The sequence below is a fragment of the Cucurbita maxima genome, unplaced genomic scaffold (assembly GCF_002738345.1).
Source record: "Cucurbita maxima cultivar Rimu unplaced genomic scaffold, Cmax_1.0 Cma_Scf00005, whole genome shotgun sequence".
NCBI lineage: Eukaryota > Viridiplantae > Streptophyta > Magnoliopsida > Cucurbitales > Cucurbitaceae > Cucurbita > Cucurbita maxima.
In genome coordinates, this window is record NW_019272021.1 from 2,544,669 (window position 1) to 2,567,509 (window position 22,841).

At 31.4% G+C, this 22,841-nt stretch overlaps 1 protein-coding gene, 1 long non-coding RNA gene and 2 pseudogenes across 2 annotated transcripts; 3 read left to right on the forward strand and 1 right to left on the reverse strand.

The window, feature by feature from the left end:
• The first annotated feature begins 1,220 nt into the window (after positions 1-1,220).
• Positions 1,221-3,610, forward strand: LOC111479234 (annotated as a pseudogene).
• A 3,637-nt stretch (positions 3,611-7,247) lies between these two features.
• On the forward strand, positions 7,248-9,389 carry LOC111479847 (palmitoyl-monogalactosyldiacylglycerol delta-7 desaturase, chloroplastic-like). Its single transcript, XM_023124698.1, has 5 exons — positions 7,248-7,556; positions 7,654-7,950; positions 8,219-8,325; positions 9,043-9,302; positions 9,340-9,389. Exons 1-4 carry the CDS (start codon positions 7,260-7,262, stop codon positions 9,257-9,259), a joined length of 918 nt encoding a protein of 305 aa, XP_022980466.1. The 5' UTR covers positions 7,248-7,259; the 3' UTR covers positions 9,260-9,302; positions 9,340-9,389.
• Positions 9,390-14,412: 5,023 nt separating this feature from the next.
• LOC111479853 lies at positions 14,413-15,756 on the forward strand. Its single transcript, XR_002717712.1, has 3 exons — positions 14,413-14,452; positions 14,971-15,066; positions 15,389-15,756. It is a non-coding gene; the product is annotated as an uncharacterized LOC111479853 (long non-coding RNA).
• A 197-nt stretch (positions 15,757-15,953) lies between these two features.
• On the reverse strand, positions 15,954-22,778 carry LOC111479235 (annotated as a pseudogene).
• Between the last annotated feature and the right edge of the window lie 63 nt (positions 22,779-22,841).

Below are 22,841 nucleotides of genomic sequence, written 5' to 3' on the forward strand. Positions count from 1 at the left end.
ATCTTGGTTCATTCATATACTGTTGATCTCACATCAATTGGAGAGAGGAACAAAACATTATTTATAAAGACGTGGAAACCTGTGTATAGGATAAGCACCCAAATAGGAAAATATCACTAAGTGAAGGACTTGGGCTCTTACAAATGGTATCAGAGCCAACTTTCAGGCCGTGTGCCAGCAAAGACGCTGGTCCCCTAAAGGTGGTGGATTGTAAGATTCCACATCAATTGAACTTGGCTAAAGAGTGCTAGAGAGAACGCTGGGCTCCGAAAGGGAGAGGGGGGTGGAATGTGAGATCCCACCTCGATTGGAGAGGGAAAGCAAATGCGTTTTAAAACCTTGAGCTGAAACCCGAAAGGGAAAATCCAATATCTACTGGGAATAGGCTTGGACGGTTGCATATACCATTCTCTTTTATTATAGTATCACATAATAAATTATAGATGAATTAGACACTAATTGAAAACAAATTTACACATTTAAAACCGAAAGATTAATAATCTAACCAATTAAAAAAATATACTTCTAAGTTCAAATGACCACTACAAAATAAAATTTAAAAAGAAAAACCTTGAAGAGAAGTTTTAAACCAAAGAAATAATGATATTAGGAGGTGTACTTCTTCGGTTTGTATACAATATTCAAATTCGGATGATGCCCGCTTCTTTATCATCAATCCTCTAATTATCCATTTATTTTCTTTTATTTCTAAATGTTAGGTTATGGAGTATTTATAGTTTACACAGTGATTATAGTAAATGATCAATATTCTAGAAATTTAGGGAATACTCTAACAAATTATAATAAATTATACAAAACTAAATAATTACAACTAGAGATGATGAATATTCTAGAAATTTACTAGAAATATTGAGATACTCTAACCCTCAACGTGGCAACTCGATTAAATTCTAGATTTTGGATTCAGGTGCATCCTTTTGTTCGTCTTCAAATAAAGAATTGTTTCGAAATTCCAAATCTAAAAATTTCGAGAAGACACATCTTGCCATCAACAAAGTCTTGGAGATTGAAGGATAGGGGGATGTTGGAATAAAAACTCCGATAGAAAATCAATGAACATTAAAGGATGTTAGATATATTTATGATGTCAAGGATATACTACAGAGTTTGGAAAGAGTTCGTGGAAGATTGTGAAAGATGCTATTGTGATCGCATGTGGCACAAATTCTGAAACCTTATACAAGACTATGTGTATAAACATGGTTGTGGTTGGTGAGAGTGCTTTCAATTTAAGTCTATGACACAGTAGACTTAGACATATGTCGTCAGTTCCCTTGGAGCTCAAGTTGCGAGAATAGATATCAACACGAAAAGAACTCAAAGTATTTGCTTGAATTTGTACTACTTTTGGACATTAATTGAAAACAGATCTTCCGAGCAGTTTTCTCCCACCTTCCTTCACAATATGTATTCAAAATAATCTCTCAAATCAAAATCAACAATATCATTTGGATCTTCTTAAAACGACAAATAATATCTTCAGTTTAGTTCTTCCTCAATTATTGACCGATTCTACCTATTCAAAGCCCAAAAAATGAGAAACTTTTGAGGCTAGCCAGAAAATGACTCTGATTAACTCATATGGAGGTTGAAATTAGTTTTCTACACTTTTATTTACTCCAAGAACTGGTAATTTCCCTCTCTTATTTTATTCCTTTCCCCACAATATTCCAAATTGTAACTCACAAGCTATCTATTCCGAGTTAAATGCAGAAAATGACCAAAATGTTCTTCGACCTTTGATCATTAACTTTTGACTTTTCTTTTCTCTCTCATTTTATTTTATACTTTAAAAATTTTACTATGAAATTCAACTAAGAAAAATTAAAAAAGTTTATATCTTCCTAGCTCGAATGTTACAATAACATTCCTGTGGTAACATCCGTAACATCCAAATTATGTTCTAAAAGAAGGTTGTTACCATTTTAAACTTATAATGAATTAGGTTTATTATTACTTATTACTTGTTTTAACTGTACAATAAATTATGATTATTAGTGTTATTAATATTACTATAAAGTTATATACGTATCTATCTTTTCAGGTAGGTATGCGTGCCTTAACCTATATCTATTGCACTTAAATAAGCTAGACATTTAGGTGGGAGTGGCTTATAATATTGTGATTTAAAATTTCACTATAAATACGCATGCAAGAGGTGGTGAAGTTGCCTCAACTAGAGCAACGCCCACTCCAATGGATGCATCAAGAGAACCAAAGATAGACAAAAAAAAATTGGCTTATTTTTGGACCCTCTCAAATCCATTCAGGTGCACTTTCAATTTGTTTTACTTTATATATTATCACGGGTCTCTTCGGCATTACGATTTCGTATCATTGAAATCTTTCACATAAGAGTTTTAAACTTCCTAAATGGCTTGAATACTTGTTTGCTTACTGTGGACTCCATGCATTTCAGGTTTGGTATTTAATGCATTTCAAATTAGATACAAAGACGAATTTAAATATAATTTGATCGAACCTAAAGTTTACCAAGATTTATGTTTTTTTTTAGAATAGGGTGATCCAATCTATTGGGTGAGTACGCATAGATGTCATCATCAATTTGTTGATACCGAAAAAGACTCACATAGTCCAATTAATGGATTTTGGTTTAGTCATCTTACTTGGTTTCTTCATAAGAGTGATCGGAAATTGGATAACGTTGGCGATTTGGAGAAGCAAACATTCTATAAGTTTCTTCGCAAAACATATATATTTCATCCAATTGCTCTTGCAGCCATACTTTATAGCATTGGAGGCACTCCTTTCTTCATTTGGGGAACGGTGACAAATAACTTTACTTTTTTAGCTTTATATTTATGGAAATTAATTACTCAATTAAAAGCATATATAGTTTTAAAAAATATGACAAATTATTCTTGTTGTTGAACAGTGTGTGAGAACGGTAATGATTTTATGTGGGGAAAACAACCATGGAAAACAATCAACTTATCTAGAAACAATTGGTATGTATCTTGGCCAATCTCAATTTTGAGTAAAATATGATGAAACTTATTTATTACATAAACTGTTATTTCATCTCAATAATATTTTCCTTTTGTACTTTGAGTTCAATATTACCATCGACTTTTAAGAATGTGATTAGTGTCTTATCCACTAAATTATGCAAGTAGCGAAGCACGTATCAAAATTACAGATATAATTAGTTGTTCCATTATTGCAATTTATAGACTTGTTATTATTAAATGATTATGGAATAATAATGTTTATATAAACAATAGAACTATATTGTGATATTTATTATCATATATTTGTGTTTTCCTCCACAGGGTGGTGAATTTGCTTCTATTTGGAGAAGGTTGGCACAGTAATCACCATGCTTTTGAGTATTCAGCTAGGATTGGCATTGAATGGTGGGAATATGACCCTGGTTGGTATGTTATTAGGTTCCTTGAAGCAATTGGAGTGGCTACTCATGTCAGATTGCCATCTCAAACCCATATGCAAAAGTTGGCTAAAGATTAAGTAAAAGGATCATGTTTTACGTGGAAATAATATTACTTCCAAAAATAACTTTCTTCTTTACCAAAATTTATTTGACACAATATCTACTATTCGAAAGTGTGAATAGATCTACCAATAATAGAAAATTAAGAATGAGAAATAGAATTGAGATAAAAGGTTTAATCTTCATTGATGTTCATACAAGCTATCAACTAATACTTACCAACAATTAAAATATAAACTAACTAATCTTGGAAATAAAATAAAATATATTACTAATCAAATCAACTCATGAATGATAGGCATAAAAATATTAACTTATTACAAATATCTAAAATATATTTTATAATTTATATTCTTCCCATAATAACTAATTAATCAGAATTAGTAAAGTTGTACAAAATTCTTCTTAAAAAAACATAAAACATTCTTAACTATGACATTTGTGCACGGATCTAAAGAAAAATCGAAGTTAAAACTTAAAATAATATAAAGTATGAGATGCTAATTTGGCTCATAGTAAAGAATAGAAAGTGTGAGATTCTAATTAGATATATTAAATATTAATTTTAACTTTTCACGTAATATCTCATGCCTAGGATCTTGATGGCTCAGTCATGTTACTTCTCGCTTTTAATAGTGAAGATTATTCCCTCATGCAACGTTCCTTCATCGAAAGTCGAATCGTGAATGTTACTATTGATGCAGATAATTTATTTTCAAAATAAAACCATAAAACATAAATATTTACTTTAAATCGAGTAAAACAAGTGCACAACATAGTTACATTCCATAAACATAAAACTATATAATACTGTACCTACTCAAAACACCCTTTATGAGTTCAGAAAGAACAAAAGTAAATGTACTAAAAAAATAGACTCCGACCTAAATAAGATTCTCTTTCGTCTCTAACTCAGCTACTTCATTGTCCCGATCACTTAACATTTGCCTATCTGAAAAGAAAAATTAAAATAATTTCGATGAGTAATTAAGTTACTCAATTGTACTTTACCATTTTTAATTAATCATCTTTCCTGTCATTTTTAAGTTTTATTCACTAATGACTTCTAGTTTTGTTTTCTAGGATCTTTTGTTCATTAAAAGGTATTCCAGTTCCTTCAAGCTTAGACGATTGACTCATTATATGCTTATCTCAATTTTTGGACACGTATGTAAGGCTCGCTCTCGATCAATTAAGACCAGTCTACTAAATCTCTGGTGGCCTATAACATTATTAAAAGGTATTCCTACAAACGATCTAACAGGAAACGACAACCGGTGATAGTTTGGAATACTTTTGAGGAGCGGGAGCTTACGTAAACTAATTAGGGAGAATGCTAACTAAGGTCAACCATGTAAATGGACCTACTTCGTTAGGTTATGAATTGAATGTTGTATGATAACACGTACTCATTGTTTCGCACGTGTCATAGACTGTATAGGTAGACGGTTACGAAATAATACGTAAATGCTATGCGATGTGATTGCTATGCATGGTTTCCCTTCTCTGTTTTATTTTTCTTTCTTCCTTCTTTTTTCCCCTTATCTACACCTTCCCTTAGCAAACTCACCCTTTGTTAATCTTTTTTCTTCTTTTTCTTTTTTTTTTCGATTTTTTATTCTTCTCCCAACACGTCTCTCGTCTCTATATTCTTTGTGGCAGGAGCCACTTGAGCCATGTCGTTCTTTATAGACTAATACGAGTCATTTTAATATTTTTTGTTCTCACTCACATGTATCCTAAAAAAAATTTCAAGAGATCATCCAAATCCAAATTCAGCACTTGATAGCCTTGACATTCTCCTATATCCCGTGCAACATGATCATGTTACTTACTGCTCGATTCTAAGAGTGAAGACTATCCCCACATACCAACACAACTCTTTCCATGATGGTTTGTCCTCACTCGAATGTATTTTAAGAAAAATCCTAAGGAATTACCCAACATGGCATGGTTAACTTTGGTTACTATGACTGATCCACTGAAAATGAATGTACATCGTTTTAGTATATATAATAACTTTTAATTATTTTCAGTATTTTTTAACAATCATATCTTCGTGATTGCTCTTACAGTGTTACTATGAGGAAACAAGAGGACCATATGGACGTGCGAATTATAAGCGCTAATGAAACAAAATTAATTAATTAAATTCTACCTTGTAGGACAAGTTTTATTCATTGATATAATCATTCTAATTACAACTAGATCAAAAGTCTGTTTTACTACTAGAGTTGCATCTTTCACCTTAAATATCATTGATCTTTTAATTAACAATTTATATATGATCCAACCATAAACTAAAGATAGAATATCTAGTGAAATATTGATCTATCTTAATTAACAAATTTATAAAAAAGAGATTAAGTATTTCGTATCCAAAGTCAGATTGTTACACTAAATTTTTTTTTCATATATACCATTGATTATTCTTAATGGACGCCATGAATATAGCTATTTTAATAGGCATAAATGGTATCACAAACTCATTGTTTGGTCCTACAAAAATTAATTCGGTCTTTTGGTCCACCACTAAGGTTAGGTTGGGTGGAGTTGGGTAAACTATTCGAACCCAAATCCTTTTGGTCCACCAACATGGTAGCTTCCCCATTTAATAACTAATTCCATCAATTTCTAGTTTCCAACTTACTAGTTTTCTCTATCGTCCACAGCATCTATTGCTCTAAAACTCACCTCGATTATTTTGGTGGACCCTCGAATCCACAACATACAAACTAGCTTTGAAGGATGTGGATTGGAGGGTCCTACATCGATTGGATAAAAGAACGAGTATCAGTGAGAATGCTGGCTCCGAACGGAGTGGATTGTGAGATCCCACATCGGTTGAAGAGGAGAACGAAGCACCCTTTATAAGTTTGTAGAAACGTTCCTAAAAAACACGAAAGAAAAGACCTAAAATAGACAATATCAATTAGTGATGGACTTAGACCATTACATGAGTGATTTTGATTCGTTCTAAGAAGAGCAGTTCCTTCTTTGTTTGTTGTTTCCTTCTGTCCCTCTAGAATTTCAAGCGGGTTTCTTTTTAAATTTCGATTTCGACATGGGTATGATTTTAATCCAGTGATCTGGTGGGATTGTGCGTGATATTGAGCTTGAAGAGTAAAAGCTTGTTCATACAATACAATGAAGATTTTGATTCAAATATCAGTTTGATTGTAATTGTAAATTTGCAAACCAAAAATGGAACCAAACGTTTTATGAAATTCTTTAACAACTTTTGGTGTATAGTTATTAGTTCAAACGTTTCTCTAATTTTGACTTATGAAACTCAAATTTCAAAATTCAATCCAATTAAGCACTCCTATTACAGAACTCCACCTTAGCTCCCCAAACAATAACTTCCTAAATTTCAAGGTTAGAACTCAATGCCCTAAACACCAACGGATTAACCCCCATTTTATAATCAACTCAACGATTCAAACGCGATTCGAAGATATGCTAAAGTTAATAGTTCAATATGATATATTTCTTTTTTGTTTTTGTTTTTTTTTTTTTGAAAAGTGAAAATAATTAGTTTAAATGTATAATAAATTATTATTATTATACATAGCTACTTATTTATCCATCTTATCATAATCAAGATCATATTTGATAATTTTGAAGTAGGTATATTGCACTTAAATAAGCTATACAATTAGTTGGAAGAGTCTTAAATTTTTACATTGAGACTTGAAAGTTGCACTATAAATACATATGCAACAGGTGGTGGTGAAGCCTCCTCAACTAGAGCAACCCCACTCTAATGGATGCATCAAGAGACCCAAAGCGAATTGTGAAGCCTCCAATGTCATTTGGGAAGAAAAGATGGACCGAAATAGACAAAAAAGTGGCGTTTACGTTTTTCATTTTGCATTTTCTTTGCATTTTTGCACCATTTCAAATGAATCGAGGTGCACTCTCGATCTGTTTTACCTTATTTATTATCACAGGTCTCTTTGGTATTACTATTTCGTATCATCGAAATCTTTCACATAAAAGTTTCAAAATTCCTAAATGGCTTGAATACTCGTTTTCTTATTGTGGAGTTCATGCCTTTCAGGTTTGACATTTAACCCACTTTATTCTTTTGCTATTACAAGTTAATTTTAAAGCATATAAAGATATGTGTTTTCTTTTAATGTTTCATAAAATTTTAGGGTGATCCAATCAATTGGGTGAGTACGCATAGATATCATCATCAATTTGTTGATACTGAACAAGATCCACATAGTCCAATCCATGGGTTTTGGTTTAGTTACATTACTTGGTTTCTTTACAAGAGAAATGGAAGCATAGGTGAAATGATTGGAAGGCATCGAAAATTGGATAATGCTTGTGATTTGGAGAAGCAAACTTTCTATAGGTTTATTCGCCAAACATATGTTCTTCATCCAATTGCTCTTGCACTCATACTCTATGGCATTGGAGGCTTTTCTTACTTCATTTGGGGAACGGTAAAAAAGATCACCTCTGTCATCGCTTATCTAACTTCTTTTACTTGCATATCTATATGGTTTGTTAATTTAATTGATTACTTTCAAATTTTTACTTCAATTTTTAAAAAATAAGACTCCTAATCACTTTAGCATTCTATTTTTGGAAAATTGGTTTGAGTTATAAGCAAATGAAACCCATAAAATATGATTTTAAAGTTCTTAGATATAGTTTTTATTAGACTTAAAAGAGAAAAAAAAAAGTGACCATTCTTTTTTTTTTATGCAGTGTGTGAGAACTGTAATGCTTTTACACACGACATACTTGGTGAATTCATTATGTCATATGTGGGGAAAACAACCATGGAAAACAAATGATCTATCTACAAACAATTGGTATGTATCTTGTATTATGAATATTGAGTAAAAGAGGGTGAAATTCATATATTGCATGAGTATTTGTTTCATCATAATACTATCTATTACAGAAATGGAAGATTTTGCAATAGATCGTCAAGATAGTGATTAATGTCTTATCCACAAAATTATATTTATATCGACCTATGTATCAAAATTAATAACATTTATCAACTTTTGACTACACATTCAAGACTCACAACTTCTTTGTTCAACAATTAAAGATTTTATTAACTCGACTAAGTAAATGACATGACTCTAATACTATGTTATGAATCACAAATCTCCACTATGATTCAATAATCATGAAATGATAATATTATATCATTTTGTTAAAATATTATTTTGTAAGGTTTATTTTTTACTCTTCTTCTACTTTTAAATGTATAAATTTAGTCCCGATAATCAATTTATTTTACCCATTAACTCTAACTTCAAAACATATTTACCTGGTTAAATTTAAAATTTGTTTAAAAGTATAGGTAAAAATTTAGACATTGCATGATACATAAACGAAATTAGAATTAAACAAAATGATATTTCAACATGATTAATTTTAAAGATACATAGCAATACTAGTAAATAATAATTAAAGTATATATTTATTAAGTAATCAATGTTTATATACTAATAATAGACCTATATCTTTGCTGTTTATTAAAACTTTTGTGGTTTTTTTTTTTTTTTTTTCCATAGGTGTATGAGTTTTCTTGCATTTGGAGAAGGTTGGCATAATAATCACCATGCCTTTGAGTATTCAGCTAGGATGGGGATTGAATGGTGGCAATATGACCCTGGCTGGTATGTTATTGTGTTTCTTCAAGCCATTGGAGTGGCTACTCATGTCAAATTGCCATCTGAAACCCATAAGAATAAGTTGGCCAAAGAGTATCTAAAAGAAGCCTTTCTTTAAGTGATGTTTTAAATAGAAATAGTTATGCTTATAAAAAAACTGTTTGAGAATGTGGAATAAAAATAAAATGCCAATATAAATTGGTGCTACTATTATAATCAATCTTTATGCAACAATTTACATTATGACCTGGGATGTTTTTGTGTTCAATTTTGTGTTCATTTTATGATTATTATCCCAAAATGTTATAAGATTCAAAAGGAGAAAAAAACTTCCTAATCCGAATATAGCACAATTCATAAATGGTAACAACGACCCATCCCTCTTCTAAATAGGATATTTTTTATTTTAATGATTATTTATTTCATTTAGTATTTTGTTGTGTCGTTTTCAAGATGTTTTCGAACACCTTAGTCCATGAGAGTGTTTTTAGATGAAGTTTATGTTTTATGATGAAGTTGTAAATGCTTATTTTCGCACAAAAATGATTACGCTATGATGACAGTAGCGACTCTAAATGGGTAGAAATATTGGGTCGTTACACACTTATTATGCAAGTTATGCATCCAATTTTTTTTCTGACATAGCGTTACTATAAGATATACATATGTAATACTTGTCATATCTTTCATGATTAACATACATGGCTTTCTAACATCTCGTAGGCATAGTGAACATATTAACATAGTTTACATGGTGTGGCATATGGTTGTTTATGTATCATACAACATCAATAATATAACATAGTTACATGACGTAGCATAATCATATCATAGGTTAACTAATAATATTGCATAAGTTGCAACATGACATAACATATATCATAATATAAACATAATATAACACATGTCAAACAATCATAAACCAAGATACATGCAGGAGGCATAGGGCATATGTCATTCATACAACAAACAAATCATCCAACCAACCAAGCCAACAGTAAAACCACTTATTGGTTGGCCTAAACCGAAATCACTAAGCTTCTTTGATGCTAACTTAAAGCTACTCCATCAAATCTAATTCCACCTAATGAGTCCCAAAATCATAATTTAGAACAGATCACCAACATATAGTTTGTGGTCTTTGTCTTTATGCACCGATTAGGGTTGAGCTAATCCCCGATAGATAGGTGATGAGTGATTGATCCCATTTTTTAAAAAACAAAATTGATCCTTCATTTTGTTTGTTGTTACTATACATATATATTTAACATGGATAAAGTGTTTTATTCAATATTTTTAATACTTGCATTTTTTTAAATGGTTTTTTTAGGTTAAAGCAAAAGAGTGGTTGGTGGAGTTGAGAGAACTAACCATGGGATAGCTATGGATGCTTATGACTTAATGTCTTATATTAAGAAAACTACCCGTGTATGGAATTAATTGTATTTTTCAAATAAAGCTAGTAGTGTTTAGTTTGTTTGGTTAAAACACATGTCTACCAAATGCTTTTAAAGAGGTACATGTCTTCCAAATGGTCCAAGTCGTTACACTATGCATCAAATATAAATTTTTAATTTTATAATTTAATTCTAATAGCAAATTTAATTAATTACAATTAATGATGTTAATATCTTTTTTTTTTTTCTAAAACAAAATATATTGCTTATATAATCCCCTTTCAATTAGTCTCTTAAAATATTACATCACATTGTAAATAAATGGATGTAACCACCCTAATATTTTACCTATTTAATCTGAGGTCATTACTATACCTTGGAATGCGGAATATACATTAAATGGGTCTTATTCATAAATGCGACCCATTGTCGCCTTTTATTACCTCGTGAAAGAGAAAACGTTTACAAGAAAAAGAACATAATATTATTGAAAATAAAGGGAAAACAACAAATCTAAAATAAATGTTTTATTCTATCCTATGATTTATTATGCAAATATATTTCAACCTATACTAACTTATACTAATGATGCAAACCGAATTCAGCCTAGACTACGAAATGGAAAAAAAAAATAAACGACTATCCTATGCATGTGTCACGGTCTCGAGGTGTACGATGTCGTCGTCGTTGTCACTTGGGTATCTTACCCTTATCTACAAAAGTAAAGTAGTACGAGGCTTGAGTATTTCTACAATACTCAGTAAGTGACCCCTATTGGGGTTATGCAACAATCACATGCAATGAAATGATGGGACCTATTGTTTCGTTTCGTTTCATTTCGTTTCGTTTCATTTTCCCTACGGTGTAATCCTAACGGGTAATCGTGGACGTGTACCATATACTCTACACATAGCACATACGTGCGAGTATGGGCTCACCAGCTAGTTCACACACCGCTGGGCCACTGTTCTTAGCCGGTGGGCATACTCTGGGAGCCCCTTATGCCGAGACCCGTTAAAACTAGAACCATCACGGTAACGCTATGCAAAGCATAACGATCATTGTCCTGCCATTGAATGTACGCGTCCATACCCTCGTGATGGGATAGGGGTATCCCCCCAAATGCATGAACACACAATATGCATGAGGTCCCACTAGTCCTATAGTTATCATTAATGAACATAACCCCTTGTCACGTTTTCATGCTGACATGTCATTTTCATTCTCATTTCTTTACATATCATACATATTCCTAGCAAGGTTATGTTTCATGCAATTTACCGTTTTTCATGTCATACAATTCATGCAGTTACATTCAAATATTCATACGAACAAGCCATAATCGTTCAAGGGCCACACATCGTCACATGCATAACATATCACATCAACTAAGCAGCATACATAACATACACGTTCACATGATTTCGTACTTATGCACATTAAACTAGCATACAATTTAATGACACGTGCATATCTACGGGCACGTGCCAACATACAACAAATAACGCGTAACCTACGACGGTTGAACCACTTACCTGGCTAGCTTAAGTCGTTGTCATGAATATATCTTTAATGAAAGTTCGATTCCGTCCTTTGAAATCTAGGTCAACCTATATGAGCCCATGACATTAGTTTCAAGTTTGAACTCTATAAAATTGTTTCTCTAATTTACATGTTAGACAAAATTTAATGGAGTTTCATGCCTCTAGTATTTCGTGTTTCATTTTTAAATTTTGTTCAACAAATCTTCCAGTCTCCCTCATTGTAATTATTTTTCCCTTCTCCCTCTTTGTAATTATTTTCCTTTTGTAAATAGATTTTCAGTTCTGTAAATAAGATATTCCTTCAATTCCATATTTATTTTCATTCTATAAATAGATATTGTGGGCCAATTTTAATCAATGGTTTGTTTTTATGTTACACATTTATGGATCTGTAACTAAAATTTTATTGACTCTAACCTTATTTCTATAATTTCCAATGGTAACAAAAAAATCTAATTAATTAAATATGGGATCTGATTATTATAGTTGATCCATAAAATAAGAAGGAAGATTTGATCATAAATTGATTTCTTATAACTATAACTATAACTATAAAGAAAAAGGAAATTTGAGATAGGATTTTAGGGTAATAGCAGACCAAAATCTCTCCAGGTAGATCTGCATCATATTCTGGTTGAAAGCCATTTTACTTTGAAAGCCATTTTACTTTTTCCCAAATCTGACATTTTTTTCTGTTTATTTTTGGATGAATTGTGATCGGGTGGGGTTGAGGAAAGAGGATAGTGTTGGAACTATAGGTTAGTGGAGAGAGGTGGGTAAATACCTATAACTTTTATTACGTGATCAGTAAAATAAGAAGAAGATTTAATCCTAGATTGATTTCTTATAACTATAATATAAAGGAAAAAAGAAATCTGAGATAGGATTTTAAGTAATAGCATACCAAAATCTCTCCAGTAGATGTGCACCATATCCTTGTTGAAAGCCATAACTATAACTATAAAGGAAAAAGGAAATCTGAGATAGGATTTTATGGTAATAGCATACCAAAATCTCTCCAGCATCATATCATTGTTGAAAGCCATTTTACTTTTTCCCAAATTTGACATTTTTTTCTGTTTATTTTTGGATGAACTGTGATCTGATGGGGTTGAGGAAAGAGGATAGTATTGGAACTATAGGTTAGTGGGGAGAGGTGGGTAAATTTCATTTTTATTTTTATTTTTAAGTAATCTTTTTAGTTATTTAATTATGAATTATTATTATTTTTATTATTTTAACGTATATATATTTTTTTAATTATTTTTATTTCTTTATTTATTATTATTATTGTTGTTATTATTATTATTTTTTTCGGGTTATTATAATTAACTCCAATTTGGAAGGGGACATTACATTAATATTTGTAACAGTCAAGCTCACCATTAGTAGATATTATCCTCTTTGAGCTTTCCCTCTCGAACTTCCCCTCAAAGTTTTTAAAACTGTCTGTTAGGTACACCCTTATTTCGTCTTTCTCTCCAACCAATGTGGAATCTCACATCATTGCTTACTCAATAATGTGTTGTTATATAGTTGTTTTAAAAATAAGTGAAAATAATTATTTTAAACGTAATAAATTATCATTATTAGTGTCATTATAAGTATTATTGTAACTACTACTATACTACTATATAACTGCATGTATCTATCTATCCATCTTCTCCTAATCAAGATTATATTTGTTGAGGATTATTGGAAATGAGTCCAACATTAGTTAATTTAGTGGAAGATTATGGATTTATAAGTCAGGAATACTATCTCTATTGTTATGAGACCTTTTAAAGAAACTCAAAACAAAGTCATGAGAGCTTATACTCAACGTGGATAATATCATATCATTGTGAAGAGTCAAGCAAACCACCGTGTGAAGATTCGTGATTTCTAACAATATTGCAGTTAAATAATATATACATTTAATTGGAAGACCCTTAAATTTTTACATTTGAGACTTAAAAATTGCACTATAAATACATATGCAAGAGGTGGTAGTGAAGCCTCCAACGTCATTTGGGAAGAAAAAATGGAACAAGATTCACGTTTAAAAAACTGAAAATAATAATTTAGGTTAGTTATTTCAAATGTTTAATAAATTAGGATTATTTTTTCATTATTATTGTTGTTATTAATATTATTATTGCTATGAATTATCTATCTTTTCATAATCATAATCATAATGGACCATGTTGAATTAGGCATATTTTCCTCATCTAACCTATATCTATTGCACTTGAATAAGCTAGGAAGAGCCTTAAAGTATTATATTGTGATTTAGAATTGCACTATAAATATGTATGCAAGAGGTGGCAAGGCTTCCTCAACTAGAGCAACCCCACGCGAATGGATGCACCAACACAACCAAAGAGAATGGTAGAACCTCCATTGTCATTGGGGAAGAGAAAAGGAACCAAGATAGACAAAAAAAAAAAAAAAAAAAAAAAAAAAAAAAAAAAAAAAAAAAAAAAAAAAAAATTGGCTCTTCTTATATTCATTTTGCATTTACTTTGTGTTTTCGCACCATTTCAAATTAATAAGGCTGCCATTTCGATTTGTATTATCCTATATATTATTACAGATCTCTTTGGTATTATCAAAATCTTTCACATAAGAGTTTCAAACTTTCTAAATGGCTTGAATACTTGTTTGCTTAGTGTGGAGTTCATGCCTTTCACGTTTGACATTTAACTCATTTTTTCTTTTACTTTTAATTGATTAATATGTTATGTTTTAAATATTTTATATATTTTTTAAATAGGGCAATCCAATCGCTTAGGTGAATATGCATAGATATCATCATCAATTCATTGACTCGGAAAAATTTCCAGTCTTCATTTGTTTATGATAATTTGCCAAATGTGACATATTATTCTTTTGTTTTTGTGAGGCAGTGTATGAGAACCGTAATGAATTTACATGCAATTTCCTCGGCAAATTCAATATGTCACATGTGGGAAAAACGACCGTGGAAAACAAACAATTTATCGGTATGTATCTTGAGTCAATCTTTAAATCAATTTGGAGTAAAATATGATAAACTTATTTATTGCATGAGCTTTTATTTCGTTTAATAATATTTTTCTTTTGTGTCTTAATTTCAATCCACAAAAATAGAATATTCAACTGTCCATTTTAAGATAGTGATTGGTGTCTTATCTATTAAGTTAGGTTGGTATGGACACACCTATCAAAATTACAAATATATTTTATCTAACTTACCTGCTTAGGTAACTGTGTATAGTCTTTCCATAATGGATCAACACTATATTAACCATAGAAAAATATTTTGCTATTCATTATCCTCCACAGGGTGGTGAATTTGCTTACATTTGGAGAAGGTTGGCACAACAATCACCATGCTTTTGAGTATTCAGCTAGGATGGGCATTGAATGGTGGCAATTTGACATGTTATTGTGTTTCTTGAAGCCATTGGAGTGGCTACTCATGTCAAATTGCCATCTCAAACCCTTATGCAAAAATTGGCCAAAGATTAACTAAAAGAACCCTATATTTTGACTGATGCTTTGTATGGAAATAATTATGCTTCTAAAAATAATGTGGAATAATGTGGATTATAAGAAAATGCCCATATAAATTAGTCTCGATTATTATAATATAATTGTAGGCATAAATTTACATTATGATACACTATACTATGCTATGCCTTGTTATGCTATGTTATGTGGAGTTATATCATGTTTATAAGCTATGCTACAAAGTAACTGTCATATCGTAGAATGATATTATCATGTTATTAATCTATGATGCACAAACCTCCACACACCACTCCATTTAAATTATGCTACATAAGAAAGATTTGACGAAATTTATACGCATGATTCATACCTATTATGTATGCTGATTCATACACTCTTAGATGGCCAACTTTTGCATATAAAGTTGAGAGGGTAATTTCACATCAGTTGCCAAACCAAGAGCTTGAAGTAATAATATAACCCGTGAAGTCAAATTCCCACCATTGAAGTCCATGTCGAGCAGAGTATTCAAAAGCATGGTGGTTATTATGCCAACCTTCCCCACACGACACCAACTCAATCACCCTGTGTCAACGTATAAACACACAACGTTAATTGAACAAGATATCAAATAAGAAATTAGTTTAGAGTTATCTAAATGTAACACATTTAATTTCGGAGTTTTTATGAAGTCATTGAAGAGAAATGTACACCATGTTAGTATAGGAAGTAACTCTCAGTTTTTAAAAAAAAATTAATCATATTATTTTCAAGATCGCTCTCATTTGGATATGATCTTGGTTCATTCATATACTATTGATCTCACATCAATTGGAGAGAGGAACAAAACATTATTTATAAAGACGTGGAAACCTGTGTATAGGATAAGTACCCAAATAGGAAAATATCACTAAGTGGAGGACTTGGGCTCTTACAAATGGTATCAGAGCCAACTTTCAGGCAGTGTGCCAGCAAAGACGCTGGTCCCCTAAAGGTGGTGGATTGTAAGATTCCACATCAATTGAACTTGGCTAAAGAGTGTTAGAGAGAACGTTGGGCTCCAAAAGGGAGAGGGGGGTGGAATGTGAGATCCTACCTCGATTGGAGAGGGAAAGCAAATGCGTTTTAAAACCTTGAGCTGAAGCCCGAAAGGGAAAATCCAATATCTACTAAGAATAGACTTGGACGGTTGCATATACCATTCTCTTTTATTATAGTATCACATAGATGAATTAGACACTAATTGAAAACAAATTTACACATTTAAAACCGAAAGATTAATAATCTAACTCAAACCCACATGAAAAAAAAAATTAAGAAGAAGAATTGACACTACCAATTGTTCTTTGACAAATCATTGGTGGTCCATTTTCGATAGCCCCAGATGTGGCATGCTGAGTTTACGAAGAAAGCAGCGTGCAGCACACAAATAAGCCTCACTCCCTGCCATCGCCATTCACCATCAAACTCTTAATCAATTTTCTCACCATATCCTTCTTGAATGTCTAATTATAATAGCCAACAATTGAAAGCAATGGTTTATAATTTATTATAGCATTTGTTTCTATTGAAGAAACCATTTAATTTCAGTGCTTCCTTTTTCTTCTGTTTAGGCATATGAATACTTACCATTCCCCAAACAACAAATGGAAGCCCTCCAAATCCATAGAGGACAATTGCAAGAGCTATAGGATGAAGAAGGTATGTTTCTGCAAATCCTCTACATTCTTTGGTCTTCCATACTTTAGAAACCCCACAAACCAAATGCGGGAAAGCATTCGCTTGGCATCTTGTTCCTCAAAATCTTCGAGATATTTTGGGTAAATCTTATTGGTCAAACCATTCGAGTCAAACATCCAAGTCATTTGGCTAAACCAAAACCCTTAACTATCCTCAAATTTAAAGGTATTTTTGAAAAGATGAGAGGTTATCTTGAAAAAAAATTGGAAAGTTCATGAATATTTTTTAACCATGGTATTAATAGTTTCGTTCATATGCTAACATATATTTTTTAACTTTTTTTTAAATGTTCAAAGGATTTTTTTTTTTAAGTTTTCAAAAAGATTAAGTACAAGCATATTTTCATTTTGTTAGTAGAGTTAGTTTCGAAATTTTTGTAAAATTTAATGATAGTTTTTATTAAGATTTAAATTTATTATTAAAACTTTGAAAAGTTTTTTTTAAAAAAATATATTATTGACTAAAGGTTTGATATTGGAACTTGTAGCTTCACATATTAACTCTCACACCATAAAAAGTTGATAAAGTAAAATATAAATATGAATTAAATGGTTGCATAAGAAAATGTACATTAATTGGAGAAGAGGAGAGTATTTATTGTGTATGGTTGAGGATTTATGGATGGACAATAATTCTGAATTGCAAGCCGTACAGTCATAAATACAAAAATGTCGCATATGTTCAAGAATTTAATTAACATTTCCATTAACTTAGGGTTCGATTTAAGTTGATTGGACTCGTTGGACTCATTACTTTAAAAAAATGTCGTGAACAAATCGGATTTGAAAGTTGAGGACTGTTTTTCTATACTTTGTCTGTCCTAGGGCTAATACTGTTGGATGAAAGTCTCACATCCACTAATTTAAGGAATGATCATGGGTTTATAATCAAATAATATTATCTCCATTGGTATGAGGCCTTTTGGGGAAGCCGAAAGCAAAGTTATGAGAGTTGATGTTCAAAGTGGACAATCTCATATCATTGTGGAGAGTCGTGTTCATATAACATGGTATTAGAGTCATGCTCTAAACTTAGTCATGTTAGTAGAATCCTCAAATGGCGTACTTTGTAGAGGTGTTGAATGAAAGTCCCACGTCGGCTAATTTAGAAAATGATCATGGGTCTCCATATGGGGATAGTTTTCACTCTTAGACGCGAGGAATAAGCAACGTGACCATATCACAAGGAATGTCGAGACCATAAGATATCAAATCCGAATTTTAAATTGAATTATATTTACACTATGGGTATGCGAGGACTTATAGGCCATAGCCATAATAACATGAATGAATACTCATGTGTCCCATTGCTATAGATGTAAGCTATCTAGAACGAATGAGCTTTTTCTCCAAAAGATATGTTGACCGATCTTCCTAGATTCATGAACAAAAGAAGGATTACAAATAATCCTTTGAATCAATGGATTACAATAATGGCGACCACAACTAGGGAGGAGGGAGATGCAAAGGGTTGTGAGGGCACAAAGACCATTTGCTTTTGAATGATACTCAATAGCTCATCTATGTTTTGCTGGTTTGGGTCCAACTATTATCCAAACCTACAAGAATCTCAAACATTTATCTACCCTTCTTTTCAATCGGAAAGAGTATAACTTTAGCTTTTCTATGGTTGGCTACAATGATTATTCTTTGATCCTCGGGTATATGAATTGGGCTGAGTAAATTTTTTGGACTAATCCAAAAGTTCGAGTTGGTTAGACTGATAACCCTAAATGCAACCCAATGTCGTAGAATTTCTTAAGTGCAAACATACTTCAAGGAGTAGGAATAGGTCAGCGCCAAAGAAATTGAGTGACTATGACTTCAGCCAACCAAATAAGGAGATTTAGGACAAATGAGTAATCATAATATTGCTTTATGAGTGTTTGCATTAATGTTATGGCTTTATATGTTATAGGATGATACTCAATTCAATTTAATCACTATGGCCCATAAGTCCACACATAACCATTGTGGTGTTGAAGATCAATATGTGGCGTTTCGTAGTAGTTGTATAACCATTAAGAGTTGAGTTCTTAACAGTAATAACAACATTAAGGAGTGATTGTAACTGCCCAATTTTTTTAGTTAAAAATAGGTCACTACTACATAAACGATTGATGTAACTAATGTATATGAAAAACATTCATTTTTAAATATTTCATAAAATTGTCAATTTCAGTAATATTCAAAATCAAATACCTTTCTAAGAGAAGATTAATATCATAATTTAAATAAAATAAATAAGTTGTGAACTATCTTAGGCGCTACTAAACAAACATAAACGCAATTAGTACATGTTTCATGGCCTTCATCACAACATTGTCATTCGTATATGGGTGTATCTTTCCGGAGTATTTGCAGATCTTGTAATATTTTGTAAACTATTTTGTATTTAACTCCTCCTAATGAATGTTACTTTGAAAACTTTTTAATTTTCCGTAATGAATGTTACTTTGAAAGTTCGTAAGTATTTTTTATACGTGCTACTAGTGGTTTCATTCATATGCTAACGTTAAGGGTATATTTTAACTTTTTTTAAAAAATTTAAAGGTATTTTATTAAAATTTTGAAACCTCAAAAATATTAAATATATGAATTAAAGTTTTAAAAGTAGTAATGATTTTTATTAATTTAGGTGTTTAAAAATGTACAAAATATGAATATGAATTAAATGGTTGCATAAGAAAATGTAGATTAATTAGAGAGGTGGGGAGTATTTATGGTGGGCGGTTGGGGAGGGTGGGCAGACAATAATACTGAACGCCAAGCTGTACAGTCATAAATAAAAAACGTCGCAATCATAATCATATTTATGTAAGTTTTCATTTACATTTCCATATTGATACAAGAAATTAAATAATAAGTATTTTAACTCATTTCAAATTATACAATTACTCATTATACCAATGGTTAAGATCACTTATCAACTTACACACTCGATTAAGATTTCACACGGGAAAATTCAAGAAGAAATATTGGCTAAATTTTTTATTATTGATGGTATGTATAACTAGATAGAATAAGGTTTTGAAGACAATATATATATATATGGTTTCAATTTACTAAATATAAGATTTAATCTACTGATATAATCTAATATATATTTATCAAATCTTTACGAAATATCTACCATATATCTGTATCACATCAATATCTTCCAAATATATCTCTAAAGACATCAAGCTCGATATCCTAACATATATTTTATTGACTCTCTAAAAAATGAAAGTATCAACCATATATGCCTTGATTACAAGGTAAAATGTAATTATTGTTTCGCATTTCATTTGGATTTTGACATCCCACTTGAATGATTTGGAGCCAGTGAAAGATTACATTTTCTAACGACTCCATGTCACCTTTTCGACAAATTCAGTTTTAGTCTGATAGACTCGAACTGTTTGCTACGGTTTCAACTCTTCGAGCATTTAAGGTTAGTATGTTTAATTTAAATTATTTGAAGTTAATTTTAAATATTTTATACAAAATTAATGAGCCAATTTTGATAGTCGAATTCAAAATTATGAGACTTTTTAGGTAGACCTTAAGCTAACATCAAGGGAGTAGAGACGTCAGCCTAGACCAACCAAATAAGTTGATCTATTGATTTATGGTTGGCTTGGTTGGATGAATTATATTTTATATGATGATGTGTGTCCCATAACCTCTACATGTGTCATATGTATGAATGATATGATATTCTATGTTATTCGATGATATGTTATGTTATGCTATGTATATAAACTATGCTATAATGTGACCATGTCATGTTGTATAAAATGTTATGATATCGATAATTTATGATTTAAAAGCCTCAATAAAACATGTCATGAAAGTTATGCTATGTATGAAAAATTGACAGAAATTATGTATTCATAATTAAAAAATTTATTATATTATAGATGAATGGAGGTTTGACTTGTATCATAAATTATGCTTTGAACTTAAGTTATGAGTACCTCATATATATATATATATATATATATATATATGAGTATTATTTGCATTGAGATACTTTCTCGTTATGATGAGTACGAACACAGTATATTCTGATTACGATATTTATGTTTCCCATAATTTTATGTTCACACTTTTCCTTCGTGGGGTTTGGCATAGCCAGTTAGTGAGTGCTAGTCCGATAAGCTTGGCCCAAGGGGTGTGCGAGCCTACCTGGTGGATCGCATGTGTGGGCTATGTGTAAAGAAGTACTACATATCCAATCCTGCCTTGATTTGAAAGTTACCTAAGGCCATGCCATGATGTTTTTAAATGATAAGTCCCACCATGTTGCATATGTTTACATTTTTCGAACTCAACAATGGAGTTGCTCAATGAGTATTTGTTAAAATACTTAAACCACATGTTACTCTTATGTAAAAGTAAGATACACCCATATACGAATGACAATGTTGCGATGAAGGCCATAAAACATGTACTAATTGCGTTTATGTTTGTTTAGTAGCGCCTAAGATAGTTCACAACTTATTTATTTAAATTATGATATTAATCTTCTCTTAGAAAGGTATTTGATTTTGAATATTACTGAAATTGACAATTTTATGAAATATTTAAAAATGAATGTTTTTCATATACATTAGTTACATCAATCGTTTATGTAGTAGTGACCTATTTTTAACTAAAAAAATTGGGCAGTTACAATCACTCCTTAATGTTGTTATTACTGTTAAGAACTCAACTCTTAATGGTTATACAACTACTACGAAACGCCACATATTGATCTTCAACACCACAATGGTTATGTGTGGACTTATGGGCCATAGTGATTAAATTGAATTGAGTATCATCCTATAACATATAAAGCCATAACATTAATGCAAACACTCATAAAGCAATATTATGATTACTCATTTGTCCTAAATCTCCTTATTTGGTTGGCTGAAGTCATAGTCACTCAATTTCTTTGGCGCTGACCTATTCCTACTCCTTGAAGTATGTTTGCACTTAAGAAATTCTACGACATTGGGTTGCATTTAGGGTTATCAGTCTAACCAACTCGAACTTTTGGATTAGTCCAAAAAATTTACTCAGCCCAATTCATATACCCGAGGATCAAAGAATAATCATTGTAGCCAACCATAGAAAAGCTAAAGTTATACTCTTTCCGATTGAAAAGAAGGGTAGATAAATGTTTGAGATTCTTGTAGGTTTGGATAATAGTTGGACCCAAACCAGCAAAACATAGATGAGCTATTGAGTATCATTCAAAAGCAAATGGTCTTTGTGCCCTCACAACCCTTTGCATCTCCCTCCTCCCTAGTTGTGGTCGCCATTATTGTAATCCATTGATTCAAAGGATTATTTGTAATCCTTCTTTTGTTCATGAATCTAGGAAGATCGGTCAACATATCTTTTGGAGAAAAAGCTCATTCGTTCTAGATAGCTTACATCTATAGCAATGGGACACATGAGTATTCATTCATGTTATTATGGCTATGGCCTATAAGTCCTCGCATACCCATAGTGTAAATATAATTCAATTTAAAATTCGGATTTGATATCTTATGGTCTCGACATTCCTTGTG